Source organism: Bubalus bubalis, chromosome 20, assembly GCF_019923935.1.
Source record: "Bubalus bubalis isolate 160015118507 breed Murrah chromosome 20, NDDB_SH_1, whole genome shotgun sequence".
NCBI classification, from domain to species: domain Eukaryota; kingdom Metazoa; phylum Chordata; class Mammalia; order Artiodactyla; family Bovidae; genus Bubalus; species Bubalus bubalis.
In genome coordinates this window covers 15,092,843-15,115,280 of record NC_059176.1, presented here as the reverse complement: position 1 = coordinate 15,115,280, position 22,438 = coordinate 15,092,843, and the positions used below count along the sequence as shown (strand labels likewise).

At 37.8% G+C, this 22,438-nt stretch overlaps 1 protein-coding gene across 10 annotated transcripts in view; it reads right to left on the bottom strand.

Annotated features, from left to right (window-relative positions):
- Positions 1-22,438, bottom strand: part of TP53BP1 (tumor protein p53 binding protein 1) — a 91,472-nt gene that overhangs the window by 28,087 nt on the left and 40,947 nt on the right. For 7 of the 10 annotated variants that reach the window (XM_044933102.2, XM_044933110.1, XM_044933107.1 and 4 more), the window contains 5 exons: positions 12,917-14,243; positions 9,194-9,313; positions 8,223-8,426; positions 5,051-5,108; positions 3,007-3,099 (listed from right to left, as the gene is read on the bottom strand). In XM_044933102.2, coding sequence (XP_044789037.1) covers positions 3,007-3,099; positions 5,051-5,108; positions 8,223-8,426; positions 9,194-9,313; positions 12,917-14,243 — 1,802 coding nt within the window. Of the gene's footprint in view, positions 1-3,006; positions 3,100-5,050; positions 5,109-8,222; positions 8,427-8,598; positions 8,720-9,193; positions 9,314-12,916; positions 14,244-22,438 lie in introns of those variants that run through there. The other 3 variants (XM_044933103.1, XM_044933104.1, XM_044933111.1) reach the window with 3 other exon arrangements.

Below are 22,438 nucleotides of genomic sequence, written 5' to 3'. Positions count from 1 at the left end.
CCGCCAGCACAAAGACAAAAAGAATCCATTCTGAACTAATCATGGAAAGACATCTGGAATGTTTCAGGCTGCCATGTCTGACAAAGCATAAACTGAGATATACCCAGAAGATAAATTCAGGGTGACAAACGGTCTAGAAACTATGTATCTTGCTGCTGTTAAGTGGTTGGCCACAGAAAGACAGAGCTAGCCATCTAGACAGAAAAAGCTGTCTCCAACTTGGGAGGAGCTCTCACCCTAAGAAGCTGAAGAGACCTGGGAAGACAGAAAAAGGAAGCATGAAGAGTTCTTTAGGGCATGCTCTGCATCTTGGAGAAGAAAGGAAAAAGGAGACATTTCTGAGGTTTCTATCTTGTATAACACAGCTTACCACAACAAGAGACCAAAGCAGGGTTTACAAGACAGTTCTGGCCAGAGAGCCTGGTATATTCAATGCAATTGGTTGTTAAGAGCTTGGGTCCTATCTGTCAGGAACCTCAACTGAATGAGGATATATGGCCCCGTGAAGAATAGGTAAGAGTAAAATCACCAGAAGACTGATGAGTAACACCAATCTGGTTTATAAGTGATCACACATACAAATTACTTAGCAGAGTGCTAGATACACAGCAGATGCTCAATCAGTATTAGTTGCATAAGACAAAGCATGGACCGAATACACATTTGAATCTTTAAGACATCTAACATATCAACACCTAAGCAATAATAAAAGTGAGTCAAAAGCTAGAAGGGACAGGATTTGATTTACCATTTTAAGAATTCTATTGTTCCCACCCTTAAACAAGCCTAGACATTTTACCTCAGTTCAGTTCAGTCGCTCAGTCATGTCCGACTCTTTGCGACCCCATGAACTGTAGCACGCCAGGCCCCCCTGTCCATCACCAACTCCCGGAGTCCACTCAAAGCCATGTCCATTGAGTCGGTGATGCCATCCAACCATCTCATCCTCTGTCGTCCCCTTCTCCTCCTGCCCTCAATCTTTCCCAGCATCAGGGTCTTTACAAATGAGTCAGTTCTTTGCATCAAGTGGCCAAAGTACTGGAGATTCAGCTTCAACATAAGTCCTACCAATGAACACCCAGGACTGATCTCCTTTAGGATGGACTGGTTGGATCTCCTTGCAGTCCAAGAGACTCTTAAGAGTCTTCTCCAACACCACACTTCAAAAGCATTAATTCTTCAGCACTCAGCCTTTTTTTTTTTTTTTTTTTTTTTTTTAGCACTCAGCTTTCTTTATAGTCCAACTCTCATATCCATACATGACTACTGGAAAAACCATTTTCCCTCAGAAACTATTTAGGGCATAACTTCTGAATATAATTTCAGTTTTAAAACAAAGCTTCATTTTATTTTTGACATTTTAATTCCTAATTTGAAAAATAACAGGCTGCCTTTTCCCCCAAAACTGTTAATCAGAACAATTCCTATCTCTCTAAAGACTAAAGGTATCTCACTGCAACAGCAGCAACATTCAGCAGATTCCAGTCAAATATCAGATTTTTCTTACTTATCTTTCTTGTGTTAGCATCAAATAAAAAATGTGCAAATCACACTTTCCTCCAAGAAACATCTATCACAAAGATGTATATATCCCACAAAACAATAAAGAAGGAAATTTTAGCACCAGAAAAGAGACAGACAAAAGAAATTCAATAATTTTAAGAAGGACCACACTTCCTTTTCTTCATTAGATTAGGCTACACAATTCTACTCTGGTCACTATATGTTAGGTTTAGAAACTGATGCCAAAAAATAGCGAATTTTAGCAGAAAAAGCCTGGGTAAAATTCATCCAAAGTGAAATATGGAAGAATTAACCTCCATATTTAATAAAGGTCTAACCATTCTGTTCTGAGCGTAGGTAGGTCTGCCGGAGGGGAACTGGAATCAAGATCACCTGAATTCTCAGGCCCTTCTTCCATCAAGGTTAAACAACAATCATCAGCATCCTATTCTATTATAAACCATCTAATAAAACAGGAAGGCAATACAATGCAATCAATAAGTTTCCTAATTGCTGGGCCAAGACCACACTACTTTTGAAAACATACAAGGTGGTACTTCAGTTTCCTGATACAACAAAGGATGTGATCACAACAAAGGATGTGATCTGGACTATCTGATTCCCAAGAATACCAACAAGTTCACATGTAATCATCAGAATGTTTAGTAAAAGCACTGATGTGCTTCTCTTCAATATTTCTACCAATAAGGAACACAGAAATTATGTTGCAGGGAATTAGGACTCGAGTGCCAAGAGTCTAGGTTCAATCCCTGGTTGGAGAACTAAGACCGCCGGGCAGGCTACAAACAGCCAAAAAAAAAAAAAATGTTACAAATAACACTATTATGAATATAGCTGATGACAAAACATTATTCTAGTTCCTAATTACAAATTACTGAATTCTAGAGATATAAGATTCCTAATGAAGATACAAACTATTCCACTGCCATTACTTATTTCTCCTACACTAAATTTAAGAACCACATATTCCAAACAAGATACTTTTCTAATACAGAAGAAATACTTTGTAACTCAAAAAATTTTTCCAAGCTTCATAGCTGGTCTAAGAGATAATGGAGTAAAGAAATTACTAGAAAACTTTAATTGCATCAAGCCTGATAAACTTTAAATTTGAGCTGTCGAACATCCCATTTTGCTGTATGGGGAAACTAATGGAAAATAAAAATTCTGTTAACAGTAAACATGTTCAAAACTAAGTAAAAGAGAATAATCTTAGAAATTCAGGATGATATATTTTTATAAGTTATGAAGACTGAATAATTTTAAATTGATAAAACTAGCAGATAAAGACAAAAATTTATGAAATATTTAATAAAACTTTTCATTACATCTCATTTATAAATCTACCTAGAATATGTCACAGTCCCTCAAATAAAACAGTAAGCTCAAGTTCACAAAACAGTAGCAGTATATTCTAGATTTTGTTACCAATCATTTTGTGAATCCATATAGCCCAAAAGACGCTATGAAAATAATGCTCGCCTGATGGGTGCAGAGGAGGAATTCTGACTTCGAGCCTCATCCTCTTGCCCGGCTTCACAGACACAGCTAAACACAGACATGGTCTTCTGGGAACTAAGAAATAAAGCAATATACTGTGTTAACTGTGAAAGGAAAAGTACCTCTGAAAATTATCCTTTTAGGTACAGAGAGAATAAAATTCTTTCTCTGAATATGAAAAATCTGAATACCAAATATTTGATGACATTAGGAATCAATGGCAATTTTAAAAGCATGATAATAGTACTGTGGTTAAGTTGAAATTAAAGATTTCTTATCTTTTAGAGACAGCATTGAAATACTTAAAGATAAAAATGATACAATGCTAGAATTAGCTTTAAAAAAAATCAAGTGGAGTGGAGAGTGTGGGAAGCATTTAAAAATGAATCAAGACTAGCTGTAAGTCGTTAATTTTTGACCCTGGGTGATGAATTCATGGCAGTTCATGATACTATTCTCTTTACTTTTGTATATTCATGAAATCTTCAATAATGAAATGTGTGAGAAAGACAAGATGGAAGCAAGTAATCTGAACAGTGTCCAGCTACAGACAACACTTAAAAACAGAGTGGTATTGCTTCACCTAAACACAGAGACAGCATTTAAAATACTCTAAGAGAGTCCATCACCGACTTGATGGACATGAGTTTGAGCAAGCTCTGGGAGTTGACGGGCAGGGAAGCCTGGCGTGCTGCAGTCCCATGGAGTCGCAAAGAGTTGGACACAACTGAACAATTGAACTGAAAGGAACAGAGCTTACTTTAAACGATTACCTACGGTGAACCCAGTGGTAAAGTCAAAGATTCTTAAAATCTGGATTCTCCTATATAAAATTTGCTTCAAAACAGTATCAGTGACTCTCATTCTGTGATCCTCCAATCCAACCCTCTGCCTCAGGTTTTTCTATTTTTCCATCCCTACATTCCACCCAAAGGGTCCAGAAAGTTTCAGCAGCATATACTGTTCCCTCTTAACAAGTACATGTACAAAGTGATAACAAGTTGTGCTGGATTTTAACAATTTTGTTAAAACTGAAAGATCAAGTATAAACTCCATTTTCTTCAACACAACATTAAAGAGTCCTCAACTAATAAGGAGTCAAAGGTACTTATCTTTCAAATTAAATATATAAAATACCAGAAAATAATTACTCTCTCTAGACAAAGATTGACACAAATCAAAGGATTTAGATAGATCCCTTACAACTGAGGATTAAATTTAGTCCAAAGACAACTTAGTCAACAACAATTTTAGATGACCCACCAAGCAGGAAATTTTATTTTAAAAAATTCATATTTCTCTTTAAAAATTTAAAGATTTCGCAACAGTAAGCCTGCATGGTAATGACTGGCTGGAAATGAATACGGGCTACCCTCCTTTAAAACGAGACACACCATCAGTTGGCCATCGTCGTCGACATTTCACGCTCATGCACCTAGACTGCTTTACTTACTTATAGCACGTTTCTAGACTGATTTAAGAATCCTCACCTATACTTCAACAACCACTGCTGGTATTTTCATATTGGATGACTCACACAAGAAACCAATGAAACAATTCTATTCTCACAGCCACCAGATGGCAAAGCTTACCACCAGAGCCTCAGGATGGGGTCATATTCAAACTATGACAGCATCCGTGACAAAGCGAAAACAACAGGACGGTGGCTAATTTGGCACCAGAAAAGAACACGGCCTGAGGCTTGGGCTGGCAAGGGCAGACCTCAGGAAGAATAAGGTCTATGGCTACCTCTGTTAGCTTCCTGTTTCCTCACCAAAGAAAAAAGGCACTCTCACATGAACGAAAGGAAGAAAGGGAAACACCATTAAATATCTTAGTTCTAAATATAGCCAAAGCTTTATTAAAGTATTAATAAGAAAGCCTACGATTAGATTCAACACACTGCTACATGGTTTATGCTCAAGTTTTGTTTCAAATTTTTTTCCTTTCTTGATAAATTATCTTCCCCTCATTACCAGTGGTTTTGTATATTAAACTCCTCTAAATAGCAACCAGCTCTGGTTACCTGGCAACAGCCTCAGCAACAGCAGTAGATCCATTTTTCCTTTCACCAGCTGCTGGCTCTGAATAAAAACAAAAGAAAGGAAAGAGAAACAGAACTCAGTATCACACCTTAAGACCTCTTAAAAACCTGCTCAGCCCCAATGATACTCTAAAATAATGCTTGAATTTCTGAAGCTATTGAAGGCCTCTTTTTCACTATGACATTAAAAAAAATCATAAAAATAAAAACCTGATCTACTAGTACTTGCAACAAATAATAAAAAGGAAATGAGTAAGAATAAAAAGTGAACATGAAAAGATTTCTTATAATTTAATGACATGTCTTTCTCACTTCCACCGATTTTCTTTCAAACTCCCTACAGAAGACTACTCAGTTTCTCCATAAATACAATATAATGAATTACTAAGAAGATTTAAAAACGAAAATGAAATTTCTGAATTACCTCTTCTAAGTAAAAAAATCCTGTAGTAAAAAAAAAAATTCTATTTAAAAATTTCAAAACAAATTTAAAGAAACTTCTGAGAAAGTTTATAAATGTGAAACTAACACAACATTGTAATTCATCTCTACTTCAATAAAATGTTTTTAAAAAGAAAAAACTTTAGTAATTATGCAGGAAAATTGCACAAATTTTAAATAGCGTTAAGAGAACCCACACACAGAAGATACTCAAATTCTTTCCAAAGAGCTTTTGGGACAGATATTTGAAAAATAAAACACATTTTCAAGAAAGAACCTGTAGTAAAAAATTAAAGGTCATACTTAAAAGAATTCCATATTCTCAAAGCAATGCCACAGGATTAAAATGTGTTCCTTTACCATTAATTCTAGCCTTAGAAAAAATAATAAATACTTTAAAATAAAACATTTCTAAAACAGCCATAACCCAATATAATTTGACTAGTTCATCAAGGAGGCAGCTGAAGCTTGGTGGTAACAGGCCTGGCTCTGCAACAGAAACCTGGCTCAGGCCCTGTCTCCAGCACTTAGAGGTCCAAGCTGGGGATAAACTTCATTTTGAGTCAGTTTCCTCAAAATAGGACCAACCCAGGGACTCCCTGGAGGTCTAGTGGTTAAGACTGCACTTCCACTGCTGTGGACTGGGGTTCAACCCCTGGTCTGGAAACTAAGATCCCACAAACTACACGACCAACCCTCATAGGTTTGTTGTGAGGATAAAATGGGGAAAACTATTAGTATGGTGCCTGATTATCAGGAAAGGTAGTAAAATTTACCAATATGGTCATCTTTAACATTTAGTTCCATTTAAGGTCTTCCCAATTTTAACTTCAAATCTAAAGAATCAAAGCTATCGTGTACTCTCTTGCTAAGTTCTATCTGATTTCAGAGAAGATGACAATAATGATGAAAATGTTATACTTTATTTCTACTGAGGTTCTAAATTTTCAAATCAATAAGCACTGAGAAGTAGAACTGCACTCTAATTCAGAACCAGACTTCCGGTTCTTGGAACTACTTTGAATTCAGGCTACTTCATTTACTAGCTGTGTGACTCTCGGGAACATGCTCAACCTTTCTGTGCCTCAGTTTCCTTACCTATAAAATGAGGATAACAATAGGATCTACTTTACAGGTTTGTTATCAGCTTCAATGAGCTGTACATGTATGGCATATATATGTGGCATATAATAAGAACTCAAAATACATAGCTAAAATTTCTTTTCTTCAATCTCATAGAATCAGAAGAACTATCAGGTCCACCCACTCTATCTGCAGTCTTTGAAAACTCCCCTTTCATCTCTCTCTCTCAAGAATCTCATTTTTAACCCATTTCCCCTTTGGAGATTTCCTTTCAATCTCTAAACCTCCTTAGGTATCCCTCAGCCTGAAAAAAAAATAAAAAGAAAAATAAAACCTCCTTCAGTTCTATATTCCCCTCTAACTTGCTGTTCTTTTCTCTTCCTTTCTTACCTCAACTTCTCAAAAGTAGAATACATTTGCTGCCTCTTCTCCTCCCCTTTACTCCTCAATTACTGTCAGGACAGGTCCCACCCAACCACTGTACTGAAATAGTTCTTTCTAGAGTCACCCAATGAATCCTAACTGCCAAGTCTAATGTACATTTCCAGATATATCTTTCTAGACCTCACTTCGGCATGTGACATTTTAACTCTCCTCCTCACAGGCTTCCATGGCTTTATACTCTCCTAGCCCTCTTATCTAGGAATATTTCTTATCTAAGATAAGGAATATTCTCCTTATCTAGAGTAATACTCCTTTACAATCTCCTTGATAAAACTTTTTCCTCTCCTAACTCCATTAAACCCTATTTACAAACTTACTAGTGGACGAATTACAAGCTTTCGAGTCAGATCAAACTCCTGCTCCACCTCTTACCAATTACTGTAACAGTAGGCTTAAAACCTCTCTTAGTCTCAGTTTTCTCATCAACAAAATGGAAATAAGATCTACTACAGAGTGCTATCATGAAAACAAAATGTGGATGTAAAGTTATTCTATGTTTTTTCTTGTATTATTTCCATATTTAACTGGTCCCAAGATCCCCTCTATTCTGCTATTTATCTCTCAAATTCATCCCCTCATCTCTGAACCATTACTAATGATCCCACTTCCTGGTTAAAGACTGCATTTGCCAGGCAGCAGAATAGAAAATGGGCAAGGAAAGGAATGATGCACAGATTTTTCAAACAATCAACTCATCCTTTAAAAGAAGCAAATCTGACCATATTACTCCCCGGCTTAAAATTCTTCAGCTTTTCAGCATGATGTAAAAGGCCTTTCAGAATCCAGTCCTGACTTTGCAGCCATTCCCTTGTACCTTCTCTGTATTCCAGCCATACCAAACAACTTGCAATTAATGTGGGAAAGTCAACTTAAACCTATAACCTGAATCCACAATCCTACATTTTCTAGTCACTTCTGAACTCAGACATTTCTGACTATGAAAACCAATTACTTTATATAGACACAAGTTTAATACAGAGATACAAGCAGTACCAAAGAGATTATAAAATGGAGCATCTTCAGTAACATAACAGTGACTAGCAAAAACAAAGAATTAAAATTTATGAGACTAAGACTTGACAAATAACATTTCCAGAAGTTTCAATCATTAAAACCAGAAGAAAAAAAATAATTCCAGAAGATCTGGAGCCACTAGTTACCCAAGATTAATATAAATAAAACTTACTTTCCAGGCTAAACTGCAAAGACTCTTCACTTGCCTCAGTCTCAGGACTGACCAATTTCATTCTCAGACACAACTGATCACCCATTTCTGGGGCAGCCCCAGAATCTCCTTTTTCATTCCCAGGTATGGGATCGTTGGTCTCCACCATGCTTTCTGACATGACGTCACTGGTTGTTATGGTGCTTTCTGGATAGTTGCTAATACCTGAAAGAAGGGAGGCGGGGGAAGAAAGAAAGAACACTAAAATACAAACATGAAAAATAACAATCCAAAGTCATCAGTTTGTCTGTTTGGATCCACAGCTCTGCAGGACTGAAGAGGATTCCTAGGATAGATCCTGTCACAAGTATCAACAACTACGCACTAGTACTGACACCTGGTCTTAAGAAGAGCAACAGGATTCAGTTCCACTTCTGCATCTGGACAAAGGATGCTGCATGAGCCCTCAGCCAACCCACATCTGCCAGCATCAGGCATAGGTAGCAGGAGACTCCAGACGGCATGACTGTTACCTCCCAGCACTGACTAGAGAAAACAAATAGGTTAATGTAGAAGACTACTAGCTGCTTCAGGGAAGGAGGATCTCAATTTTCTTGCCCTGTCAAGCAGCAGCAGACTGATTAGCCAGGGTCCTAAGTAAACAGTATTTCTACCCTACCTGCTTTCCCTTCCTTATAAAACAGCTCTAAACCACTGTTTAACACTCAGATACTATGGCCTTGCAAGTAACAGAATAAAATCTTCATAGATATTCTTCCTTCCTTCCTTCACTGTATCCTTTCCTTCCTCTCATCACTGCTCACATTTCCTGGGAGTTAACTCATGGCATCAGACACCATAACCTTATTCTTCCTAAGACAAAAATCAATCTCATCAGGCAGGCCCAACTCCTCAGATATAAAAGAATCACTGGCGTATAGAATGGTATCTCAGAAATTCTGCTTTAAACATCATTACATTTAATCACTCACCAATAGGAGTACTGTGTCTCTTGGGCTCCAATTTTAGGTGCCCAATAAGAGGTGGAGTTGCACCAGTCAATGGTGGAATAATATCACCTTCTTTAGGCAAAGTAAAATGAAATGGAGTTTCTGGAGAAAGCAAGAAACAAACAAACAAACAAAAAAAACCGATGATAAACAAAAAGGAAATCAAAACATAAGTACACGAAAGGCAAAAGTGAGGAGAACTGCAAGAAATATCTCAATTACTCTTTTCCTTTGCTCCCCAATTCTGCCTCATTCCCAACCCCCCTCCCACATCAGGCCTCTCAACCAACGTCCTACTGTTCTCTCTGCTCATCAACAGAACTGACACAAAGCAGACAACTAGGCAACAGGCAAACAGAGGAAGCTCAAAAGCTCAGAGGCCCTGAGGAACATGGGGTCACAAGGAGCACAGGCACATCTGAGCCCCAACACAGTAAGTAAGCTGGATAGTTTCAAATCTAGACATCTTAATCTTGTGTAATGTTATCTCAAGGAGTTCACTTATAAGCTTTAGCAATCTGTAGGATTTCTCTATGTTAAAGTCTGATGTTAATACTTATAATTTACAATCTACTCAAAGAGCAGACAAAGGATTTCATGAGCTAAAAGGACTTCTAAATACTCATTGGTTCTACAAGAAATATACAGGTCTCACAATTCAGCAGTACTAATCAGTTCTAGGCCATAGCAGTGCAATGGTAAAGCTCACATGTATGAGCATTCCCATTGTAGACATATTGGTCATTAACGAACATTTGTCTAGAAACAAAACTTTATTTTTTAACTAGGTCTCCATTCCAAATTTCTAATCAGAATTAGCAAATGGCCAAAATCACATTTTTTGAATTCCTAATTATTTATCTCTTTTAATAAAATGACTAAGTTTGGGAGAAAAAAAGAATTATGCCAAACTGCTGTTCTTAAATCTGGCATGTGAAAAGTTATATTTAGTTTCCTGGAATGGCTCAGAATAACTATAATATGGCTTACCTAGTCACTATTCCTTATGAACATTATTTGTCTAATGTCCTTTCCAGATCACCAAGCAATTCTCTGATTCCCAGGGGACATTTAGTGGGTGCTGTACAAAGGTAATTCTGACATTGCCTACCCAGTTAGTGTTAGTCACTCAGTTGTGTCTGACTCTTTGCAACCCCATGGGCTATGGCCCACCAGGCTTCTACACATGGAATTCTCCAGGGAAGAATGCTGGAGTGGGTAGCCATTCCCTTCTCCAGGGAATCTTCCCGACCCAGGAATCCAACCCAGGTCTTCTGCATTGCAGGCAGATTCTTTATCATCTGTGCCAACAGGGAAACACAGAGACAGCATCAAATCCCACAAATTAAAGGCTCAGGTCCACAAGACTGCCCCACTTCAGACACCAATCAGCAGTCCAGGCTTCTAACCAACTAGCTCTGTATCACAGGTTCCCACAAGGATGAAAAGTTCACATGTGCTGCTTAAGAAACTGTGAAGAACAGAGCAGAAAGTCTCAACGTCCCATCTAACTGGCAAAGAATTCCACCATAGTTATAGCAAAATGAAATGGGCTTGTAGGTAAGCATTCATTCTCTGGCAACTCTTTAAAAAGTTAAGTCCTTCAAATTACTAAAGAACTTAAAGATATAGAAATTAAAAAACAAATACACCTCATAAAGCGTCGTACACGCTGAAGACTATTTTACAGAATTTTCATTCCCAGTACAACCATCTGTTCTCTCTCTTGACAGGAACTATCCTTCACATTATGATCAACCACTCAGACTTTTGAAAATCTGTATAAAATCTTTAAGTAGAGCCTTCTCCATGACAAACCACAATATGCGAATGTAATATGCAAGCATTAATTACAGAATATCATTTATGAGAAGTTATCTTAGCACTACTGATCCAGTGCATCACTACAACCTAATAGATATTGGCTTATATGAGCAGCAGTGCCATTATCTGGTCTTCAAAGCCTCATTTCTGGATTATCACAAGAGCCTATCAATTACTTTGCCTGCCTGAAGTCTCCCTCTTTCCCCAATCCACAATTCTTTCTGAACAACTAAAGCACCCTTCCTAAAAAACGTGACTTAGATTGATAACAGTACTTGGATAAAATTAAACTATAAAAGTCTTTAATAATGTAGAATACTAGGTCATTCAGATAGTTCTTTGCCATAACTCAGCAGAATTAGAGAAACAGTATAATACAGTTTGGGGCTTCCCTGGTGGCTCAGACGGTAAACAAGTTGCCTGAAATGCAGGAGACCTGGGTTACGTTGGGAAGATTCCTCTAGAGGAGAAAATGACAACCCACTCCAGTATTCTTGCTTGGAGAATCCCCATGAACAAGAGGAGACTGGCAGGCTCCAGTTCATGGGGTCTCAGAGTTGGACACGACTGAGCGACGAAGCACATATCATACGGTTTTTACAGGAGGTAAAAGCACAGACTTAGGAATCAGGAGATCGAGGTTCTAGTCCCACTTCAATCATTAACTAGGCACAGGACTTTAGGAAGGAGAGACTGAACCCAACAGCCCTTAACCTCCTTTCAGCTACTTTTCATTTCTTGTTCTAAAAAGGAAAAAAAAAAAAAATGAACATCAAATCTAATGAAAGGGAGCAATTTTGAGATGAAAAAAGTACTAACAATCACTCCCAGACAAGAGGTATAAACTAGAACCAGGAACATCAAAAGGTATCATCACCCATACTAATAGCCATGATGCTACCTAAACATTGCTTCTCATTTCCATTATCTTTAGAAACTTGCTTTCTTAAGTCTGTATTTTGGTTTTTTGTTTTGTTTTGTTTTTAAATTATACTGACTTTGGGCATTCAGAAAGTTTGAATTCTTTTCAGCTAATGTCAGACATGATATTCTAGAAATATTTCAGAAATAAGCTATTATTCTCTTTCTGGACTGTATAAAATAGATAAAAGGACTTCCCTGGTGGTCCAGTGGTTAAGAATCTGCCTGCCAATGCAGGGGACACGGGTTCAATCTCTGGTCTGGGAAGATTCCACATGCTGCGGAGCAACTAGGCCCATGCAACACAACTATTGAGCCCACGAGCCAAAACTACTGAAGCCCAAGCAACCTAGAACCAGTGCTTTGCAACAAGAGAAGCCACCACAATGAGAAGCCTGCTCACCACAACTACATAAAGCCCAGCAAAGCAACAAAGACCAAGCACAGCCAAAAATAAATGAAACTTTTAAAAAATAAAATAAAGCACACAAACTAAAACTTTCCCAGTTAAAGGTTTAAGATGTATATACGTTGAACCAATGTTAGAAACTGAATACCCATAAGGAAGAGACCACCAAACTTTTTTTGAACATGATTTAGCTGCATAACATAATCAAAAAAGGTCCCTGTACTTCAAGGCCACTGTCCAAATATAAAAACATGGAGCAAGGCTGAGACTTAAGTAGAAAATACCAGATTGGTACAATTTTCTAAATACTTAGAAAATTCATGCTAATTACACCTGAGTTCTAAAGCTGATAAAAACCTCAAATGATCTCTGATTCCACAAATAATTAAAGCTACAAAAGAAAAAAACCCATATTTTAATTATTGGCTGCTCACAAATATAAATCCAAATTCATTTTCAGCCCTGATGTAACAAGTATGCAGTTCTCGCTTACCTTCCATTCCAAATCATACTTTGGTTGGAAACACAGAACAATTTACAATCACACTCACCACTAGAGCTTTCACAGAAGCTTTGTGAAGCCTGGGCAGAGGCTTTCTCCAGTTGCTGGGCCTCTACACCTGAGTCCACGTGCTCTGCATTAGCCACTTTTGAGTCTTCCCTTAATGTGCTATCGGTTCTCTCTTGTGGTTGGGTCTGCTGCATTTCCTGCTCAGGTCCTAGAGTACCATCTGCTCTCACTAAAGTCAAAGGAGGCTGTGGAGAGTCTGCCTCTACAGGTTCTTTTTCTGCAGTCACTGATTTCCGATCTCCTTCACACTCTGCACTCTTTTCTTCTTGGATATCTGCTCTATTCTCAGCACATGGTTCTATTTCTGGAACATCATCCTCCCACGACTGAGAATCCGAGCATTTCTCCACTCCCTCTAAAGGTTCAGAAGAGACATCAACTCTGGGAGATGGTTCCTTCACATCTACAATGACAACACTCGAGTCCTCTGAAGTAGCTTCTTCCCATGCTTCCTGATCCTTATGTTCCAATTCCTGTTCAAGTACTGGAAGCTTCTGGGGAGAATCAATACTTATCACACTGGTTTCAACTTCCATAGCTTCCTGGCATTCTTGTTTGGGGACTTCCTTCCGAAGACCCAGCCCTTGAGACTGAGTTTCAGTCAGAGAAAGATGCAATGTGACACTCTCCATATTTTCTTCTTTGGGCTCCTCTCCTTGACTTTCACAAGGAGTCTCAGGGATTTCTTCCACCTCAGACCCTGAAGACCCCTCCTCTGGATGATGTTCTTTAATTTCTATAGCTTCCTCCTGATCCAACACACTTGAGAGTGCCTCAGATCGAGTAGCTGGAGAGGGAACTGCCTGACTGCCTGAATCACAAGTGAGATCAATACAAACGTCTTCCGCTACAGGTTCTTCTCTGCCTTTGCAACCGGCAGATAAAATACTAATGTCATCCCTGGTTCCTGTGTTGTCCCCCTTTGCTTTGTCATCATTCTGATTCAGTTCTACTTGGCCCTCTTGTGCAGGATCAAGCAGGATACTATCATTTTCAGCAGGAACAAGTTTAGAATTGAGAACAGGAGACATGGGTTCAGTATCCTCAATCTGCGTGTTCTCTCCATCTTCATCAAGCCTGTGAGAACTCAAGCTCTCCATCTTTGGGGACTGGCTATACTCACTTGTAGAAAGCATTAACTTACAAGAATCCCCTGTCAAAGAAAGTCCCAGATCCTCAGTGGAATTCTTTGGTTCAGTCTCTGAAGCTTTAGAACACTCAACAGTCAAAGTTGAACTATGCAAATCCCTACCCTTCTTCTCATCATTTGATCGTTCTTCCAAACTTGGAGATGGAATGAAGATATCCTAAAGAACAAAAACAGACAAATAATCATTTCTTCATAATCGTATTTCTTTTATATCTAGTCCTTCAATTCTAAAATTTCTAAATCAATTACACAAGAATTTTAAAACTCCAGGGCCATAACTTCAGAAATACAAGTCATAATCATCAGTCTTTTTTTCATCAACACAAGTCAATGTTTAATGCTTTTCTTGAGAATCTCTGATCTAGAATAAGCACGATCCAAACAAAAACCTAGAAGTATTCAAGTAGGTAGAAAAACACTTAAATTTACTGCATCTCACTACTAAAATCATGTCATACACTGTATGATGGACTGTTAATTATATAAGAATCACATGAACATAAGCCTACACAGTCCACTTCAGTTCTCACAAAGTGGGAACACATATAGGCATAACTCAGAGATACTGCAGGTTCAGTTCCAGATCACCACGATAAAGCAAGTCACACAAGTTTCTAGGTTTCTCAGTGAATGTAAATGTTTAAACTATGGAGTCTAAGTGTGCAATAGCATTGTGTCTTTAAAAGATGTACATATCTTAATTTAAAAAAATTTTTAATGCTAAACATCAACTGACAATTCTGGATTGCCACAAATCTTCTATCTGTAAAAAAAACAAATTATCTGCAAAGCACAAGGAAATGAGGTATGCCTATTCTTATTTCATGTCCCACTATTTCAAAACGTGCTGGCACTCACAAAGCAAATGTTAAAATTCCAAGTTTATGATAATCACATTAGTCAACAGATACCACTACACACCAGTGTGGAAGGTGAAGGCTTAGCAGTGAGACGACATCCTGCTGCTAAGGGTGCAGAGCAACTACAACTGTCATAAACTGCTGGTGGCAACGCAAAGGCTACCACCCCGAAGGAGGACAGTTCGGTTCTACCTTACAAAGCTAAACATACATTAGTGTTACGATATGATCCAGAAATTGTATTTGTACATATTAACTCAAAAGAAATAAAATCATAAGTCCACACAAAGATGTGTACGCAAATGTTCACAGCAGTATCAAACATCCAAAAACTGGAAGCAACCCAAATGTTCATTGAGAGGTGAATAAGTATCTGTACCACAGAACAGTACTCAACAATAAAAAGGATTAAAATATTAATACATGCCAGAATGTGAATGAACCTCAAAAATTAGCTAGGCTAAAAAACTCAACCACAAAACATCATACACTTATCATTCCAATTGTAACACATTCTTGAAAAGATAAAACTGTAGTGACAGAAGGCAGATGACTGGCTGCCCAGGGTAGAAGGGGGGAGGGCAGGTGAGGAGGGATCAATCGTAAAGGATTATAAAGAAGCTTTTTAGGGTGAGGAAACTGCTCCATACTTTGATGGCGATAATGGTTATACATTTGTATACAACTACCAAAATTCATCAAACTATATACTTAAAATGGCAGTCTCATTTTATGTAAATAACATCTTTAAAAAATTTAACTCAAAGTTTAATGTTTTTATGTAAGAATTTACATTTAGGGTGTTGTTTTGCTCTACATAAATGCTGTAAAGCTCTAGACATAGCTGATAAGGCATTCACTTCCTATGATTTTTAAGAGAATGAGGAATCAAAGTATGTTGCCAAACATTCTGTGCATTCATTAACTTCTGATATTTCAATGTTTGGTCTTACTGTTCACCCTTTCAGATTATAAAAATAGTAATAAATTTTATCTGCTCATATACTCCCAGGCATGACTGCATAAAATTGGTTCAACATTTCTAATGGCAATTTGACAATACACACAGCCTTGAAACCTTATATACTCCTTAGTCAAATAATTCCATTTCCAGGAAATTATTTGATGAAAATACACTGAGATTTAGCCACAATGCTGTTCAATACTAAAATTATTTAGAAAAGGAAACAATATGATATATCCTAAATATCTACAGATAGGAGATTCATTTAAAAATTATGATACACCTAACACGATGGAAGACTTTAAAACTTACATAAAATTGTACATGAGTATTAAAAAAATATAGAGAAAGGCAGGCTATACATTAAATAGAAACATTTTCTAAAGAAGTTTATGAATAATTTTATTGTGGTCTACACATTTTTACATAATTTCCATGTTTTTTAAGTTATTAATAATACATAAATATCATTAAAAAGTTACAAACAGTCATTTGAGATAACTGATGATCTTAGTTTCACTTATTTGTATGTTACACACGTTTTATAAGAAATTCTGTATTTTTTAATAAAAAGTCAATTCACAAAGGATTATAGATAAGACATTGCTAATAAAATTATAAGTAACAGTTGTTTTTGAAAGTCAAACTCATATAAATATAACCACCTCAAAGTGAGCATTTACAATGCGCAACCACCACCTCTATCTACTCTGAAAACATCTTCATCACTCCAAAGGGAAATCTCATACCCATTAAGCAGTTGCCCCCATTCTGAATATGCTTTAAGAGTTATCAAGGTAAATATTTATGTGATTTTTTTACAGAATTTTTTCAATATATGTATAATTTTTGTCAGCAAAGTAAAATTTCAGGGGCTAACCAGCCTAACAATAAACTTTATTTCTTAAAAGACTTCCTGGATCTAGTATCTTGCCCCTAATAATCTCTGAAGGCTTAGTCAGAATAATAAAGTTAAGTGGAAAAAAAAACAAAAAAATCCCTCAGAGCTCTGGATAAAGACTAATGAAGAATTGTCAGGACTTGCATCAATGAGTCAACCAGTCTAGACGCAATACAGACCTAAATCCATAGTATTCAAGCAGTCAAAACTGGTCTCTCACACAGTTTAAAAGTCACTAATAAAATCATCTATATGTGTATCAAGAATAAGAAAGTGTTAAATATCAAACTATTTTCTACTAATCCTCTCCTCAGCCCTCACACCCTGGTGAAGGATCAAAAAGGCTATGCAATTAACAAATATATTAGGGAAAAAAAGAAATAAATACATGAAGTTACCTTTATCTCAGTTTTCTCTCGATTAGTAATGATTTTATCATAAATAAACATCTCACAACATCAAAATTAGGTTGACTTGGACTCCCGTAACCAATGTACAGGAAAAAAAAAAACAGATGTACAAAGGTGAGCCATTAAGAATAACATAAGGAGTTTGATACACAATGAAAAAGTATGGAGCTCCCAAATAAAAACAATGGATTTAATACACACATTTACTTTAACTTCTTTCAAAAATCCCACTAAGGAATGGTACATCAATTTAAAAAAAAAAAATGAATTTTCAAGAAAAAGAACACGAAGAAAAGATAACCACAATAAAATTTTAGAAGAGTGATCATCTATTCAGCGGACTGTGAAAACTGAATTCCTAAGACAGCAGTAGGGAAAGCTAAGATGTAACCCAAATTACACCTCAGAATCACCATGCCCCCAAAAAGATTCAGGACTTGGCAGCAGCCCAGGTAACTCCGGAAGTGGTGATGAGGGCAGAGCTAAAATCAGGACTAACTGACTGGCTGGAAATCTATTTAAGAAGCAGTTTAATCCCCAGATCCTCTCTCCCTGAGCCTAGTCCTCCCTGGAGAGAGTGAAACGTTAACATCCCTGAACTGGAGGACAGGGGACACAGTTATCAGAAAGTACCATACTGGAAATTGGGAAATTAAATGAAAATTTAAATTGAATAGAACCTGCCCCTGTCTCTCAACATCCCCAGTCCTCTTTCATCAAAGATTTCTAAAGTAATGGCAGACAAGAGGGAACCTGAACAAGATGAGATAAATCAAGATACTGACATTAGGAGACCCCAGAAATGGCCCTACAGATAACACTACAGTGAATACCAGAAACAAGAAGCACCAACCACTAATTCAGAACTCCTAATCTGTTTTCTAGGATTTCACTCTTAAAGGAGGCAGTCAATCAAGTATTTACCATCACACTCTTAAATTAGAGGAAAGCCTCTAATTTAAAACTGAAACACACAACAAAACTAAAATGTATTTGAAGAAATAGTGATCATTACAGGGAGAAAATGTCTCAAAAACTACTATCATTAGGGAGATAAGATAGTATTTGGAAAACTCAGCAGTGGCCACAGGACTGGAAAAGGTAGTTTTCATTCCAATCCCAAAGAAAGGCAATGCCAAAGAATGCTCAAACTACTGCACAATTGCACTCATCTCACACACTAGTAAAGTAATGCTCAAAATTCTCCAAGCCAGGCTTCAGCAATACGTGAACCGTGAACTTCCTGATGTTCAAGCTGGTTTTAGAAAAGGCAGAGGAACCAGAGATCAAATTGCCATCATCTGCTGGATCATGGAAAAAGCAAGAGAATTCCAGAAAAACATCTATTTCTGCTTTATTGACTACACCAAAGCCTTTGACTGTGTCGATCACAAGAAACTGTGGAAAATTCTGAAAGAGATGGGAATACCAGACCACCTGACATGCCTCTTGAGAAACCTATAGGCAGGTCAGGAAGCAACAGTTAGAACTGGACATGGAACAACAGGCTGATTCCAAATAGGAAAAGGAGTACGTCAGGGCTGTATATTGTCACCCTGCTTATGTAACTTATACGCAGAGTACATCATGAGAAAGGCTGGGCTGGAAGAAGCACAAGCTGGAATCAAGATTGCTGGCAGAAATATCAATAACCTCAGATATGCAGATGACACCACCCTTATGGCAGAAAGTGAAGAGGAACTCAAAAGCCTCTTGATGAAAGTGAAAGAGGAGAGTGAAAAGGTTGGCTTAAAGCAAAACAGTCAGAAAACGAAGATCATGGCATCTGGTCCCATCACTCCATGGGAAATAGATGGGGAAACAGTGGAAACAGTGGCAGACTTTATTTTTGGGGGCTCCAAAATCACTGCAGATGGTGACTGCAGCCATGAAATTAAAAGACGCTTACTCCTTGGAAGGAAAGTTATGACCAACCTAGATAGCATATTCAAAAGCAGAGAAATTACTTTGCCAACAAAGGCCCATCTAGTCAAGGCTATGGTATTTCCAGTGGTCATGTATGGATGTGAGAGTTGGACTGTGAAGAAAGCTGAGTGCCGAAGAATTGATGCTTTTGAACTATGGTGTTGGAGAAGTCTCTTGAGAGTCCTTTGGAATGCAAGGAGACCCAACCAGTCCATCCTGAAGGAGATCAGTCCTAGGTGTTCTTTGGAAGGTCTGAGCTAAAGCTGAAACTCCAATACTTTGGCCACCTCATGCGAAGAGTTGACTCATTGGAAAAGACTGATGCTGGGAGGGATTGGGGGCAGGAGGAGAAGGGGATGACAGAGGATGAGATGGCTGGATAGCATCACCGACTCGATGGACATGAGTTTGAGTAAACTCTGGGAGTTGGTGATGGACAGAGAGGCCTGGCGTGCTGCAATTCATGGGGTCACAAAGAGTCAGAGACAACTGAGCGACTGAACTGAACTGAAGATAGTATACCCATAAAATGACAAAATGCTAATCTTCTTTTAAAAGGGAGAACATTTGAGAAAAAAAAAGTATAGAAATTAAAAACCCAAGAGTAGAATAATCGCTCAGAGAAAGGTTAAAAGATGGTTAAACCTAGTAATTGCACTCCTAATTATATATAATGAGAGAAATAAATTATGACTACATATAATAGATACAACACATATTCATGGAGAAACTTGTGCATGAACGTACATAGCATTATTTATAACCAAAAAGGGGGGAAACAACCCAAATGTCCATCAACTGATAAATGGATGAATAAAATGTGGTATGTACACACACGGTTGGAGAAGGCAATGGCACCCCACTCCAGTACACTTGCCTGGAAAATCCCATGGACGGAGGAGCCTGGTGGGCTACAGTCCATGGGGTCGCTAAGAGTCGGGTGCGACTGAGCGACTTCACTTTCACTTTTCACTTTCATGCATTGGAGAAGGAAATGGCAATCCACTCCAGTGTTCTTGCCTGGAGAATCCCAGGGACGGGGAGCCTGGTGGGCTGCCGTCTATGGGGTCGCACAGAGTCGGACGTGACTGAAGCGACTTAGCAGCAGCAGCACACACACAGTATTATTCAAAATTAAAAGGAATAAAGTTCTAATACATACCACAACATGCATGAACTGTGAAAACATTACACTGAAGAAACCAATCACAAATTGTATAAGTCTGTATAATACTGTATATGAAATACCCAGAACAGGCAAAATCATAAAGACACAAAGTAGATTAGTGATTGACTAGGGCTGGGAGTAGGGGAAATGGAAATGACGGTTAATAAGCATGGGATCTTTTTATTGGAGGGGGTGTGATGAAAACGTTCTAAAATTAGATTGTCATGAATAACTGCACAATTTATACTAAAAGCCACCTGACTGTACATTTTAAAAGACTGAACAATATAGTGCGTGAGTTAAATCTCAATAAAATGGGGGCTTTTTAATTAAAAAAAAAAAAAACAAAAAAAAAAACAGTTGAGGAAATCATCCAGAAAGTTAAAGAAAAGGAGAAAGGGAGATGGGAAGTAGGGCACAAAATAATAAAAGTAAAACTACAAGACTATTCTAGGAGTTTGAATATCCAAATAATAGATATTCCATGAAAAAAAAGAAATTAAATAATTAATTGTCCCTGAACTGAACAACTTGACTTTCCAGATTGAGAGAACTAATGAATACAAAATAAAAACAGACTTATGTCAAGGATCTGGAGGTTTTAGAACACTGGGGATAAAGAGAAAATTCTGTAAGATTCCAGTAAGGAAAAATAACAGCTCACATATTAAGGAACAAAATCAAACTGGACAGGGACATGCCTGGTGGTTTAGTGGTTAAGAATCTTCCTTGTAATGCAGGGGATTCGGGTTCAATCCCTGGTTGGAAAACTAAGATTCCATATGCTGCAGGGCAACTAAACCCATGTGTCACCATATAGATCCCATGTGCAACTAAGACCCAATGTAGCCAAATCAATAAATAAATACTAAAACCAAAAATCAAACTGGCCACACTTCTCAACAGCAACACTGAACTTTGAAGATGGTGAAGCTATGCTTTCAAAAAGTTTAAAAGAAAATTATTTCCAACATAAAAGTCTATACTCCTAACAAACTATGAATCAAGTATGAGAGTAGAAAGTCTGCTACTAAAGAATGTCCTCCACCAAAATGAGGGCATAGATCAAGCACAAAGACATAGAGCCCAAGAGGAATCCAACACAAAGACAGGTAAGGACAATCTCCAGACAGTGCAAGGGAGGTGACAGTCCTACACCGGGAATAGAAGGCAACAGCACAGATTAGAAAACAGGAGGCTCCCAAAAGTGTTTCTCCAAAAAGAAGTTTGAGGCCCTTGAACATCTGGAAAAGAAATTTTCATTAATAACATCTGGTAGAAAGCCTAGTGTTGATTTAGTGAGAGGTTAGTGGCGTTAAGGTAGAATAATGATTAATGCTGCCTTTCAATTTCAAAGTAACATTTCAAGAACTTTATTTTTTTTTTTTTTTTTTTAATTTTATTTTATTTTTAAACTTTACATAACTGTATTAGATTTGCCAAATATCAAAATGAATCCGCCACAGGTTTACATGTGTTCCCCATCCTGAACCCTCCTCCCTCCTCCCTCCCCATTTCAAGAACTTTAAAGACATAGTACAAAATTTAAACATAAAAAGTACATCAGATAGTAGGTGACTCTGGAAATGTTCTAAAACTAGACCATGACAGGTGCACAAGTCTATTGCTATTGTTGTTGTTCAGTCACTCAGTTGCGTCTGACTCTGCAACCCCATGCACTGCAGCATGCCAGGTTTCCCTGTCCTTCACCATCTCCCACAAGTGTATAAATTTACTAAAATATCACTAAACCACACACAAAATGGGTGAGTTTTATGGTTTATAAATTATACCTCAATGCTGCTGCTAAGTCACTTCAGTCGTGCCTGACTCTGTGCGACCCCATAGATGGCAGCCCACCAGGCTTCCCCCTCTCTGGGATTCTCCAGGCAAGAACACTGGAGTGGGCTGCCATTTCCTTCTCCAATGCATGAAAGTGAAAAGTGAAAGTGAAGTTGCTCAGTCGTGTCTGACTCTTAGCGACCCCATAGACTGCAGCCCACCAGGCTCCCCCGTCCCTGGGATTCTCCAGGCAAGAGTACTGGAGTGGGGTGCCATTTCCTTCTCCCAATGCATGAAAGTGAAAAGTGAAAGTGAAGTTGCTCAGTCATGTCCGACTCTTA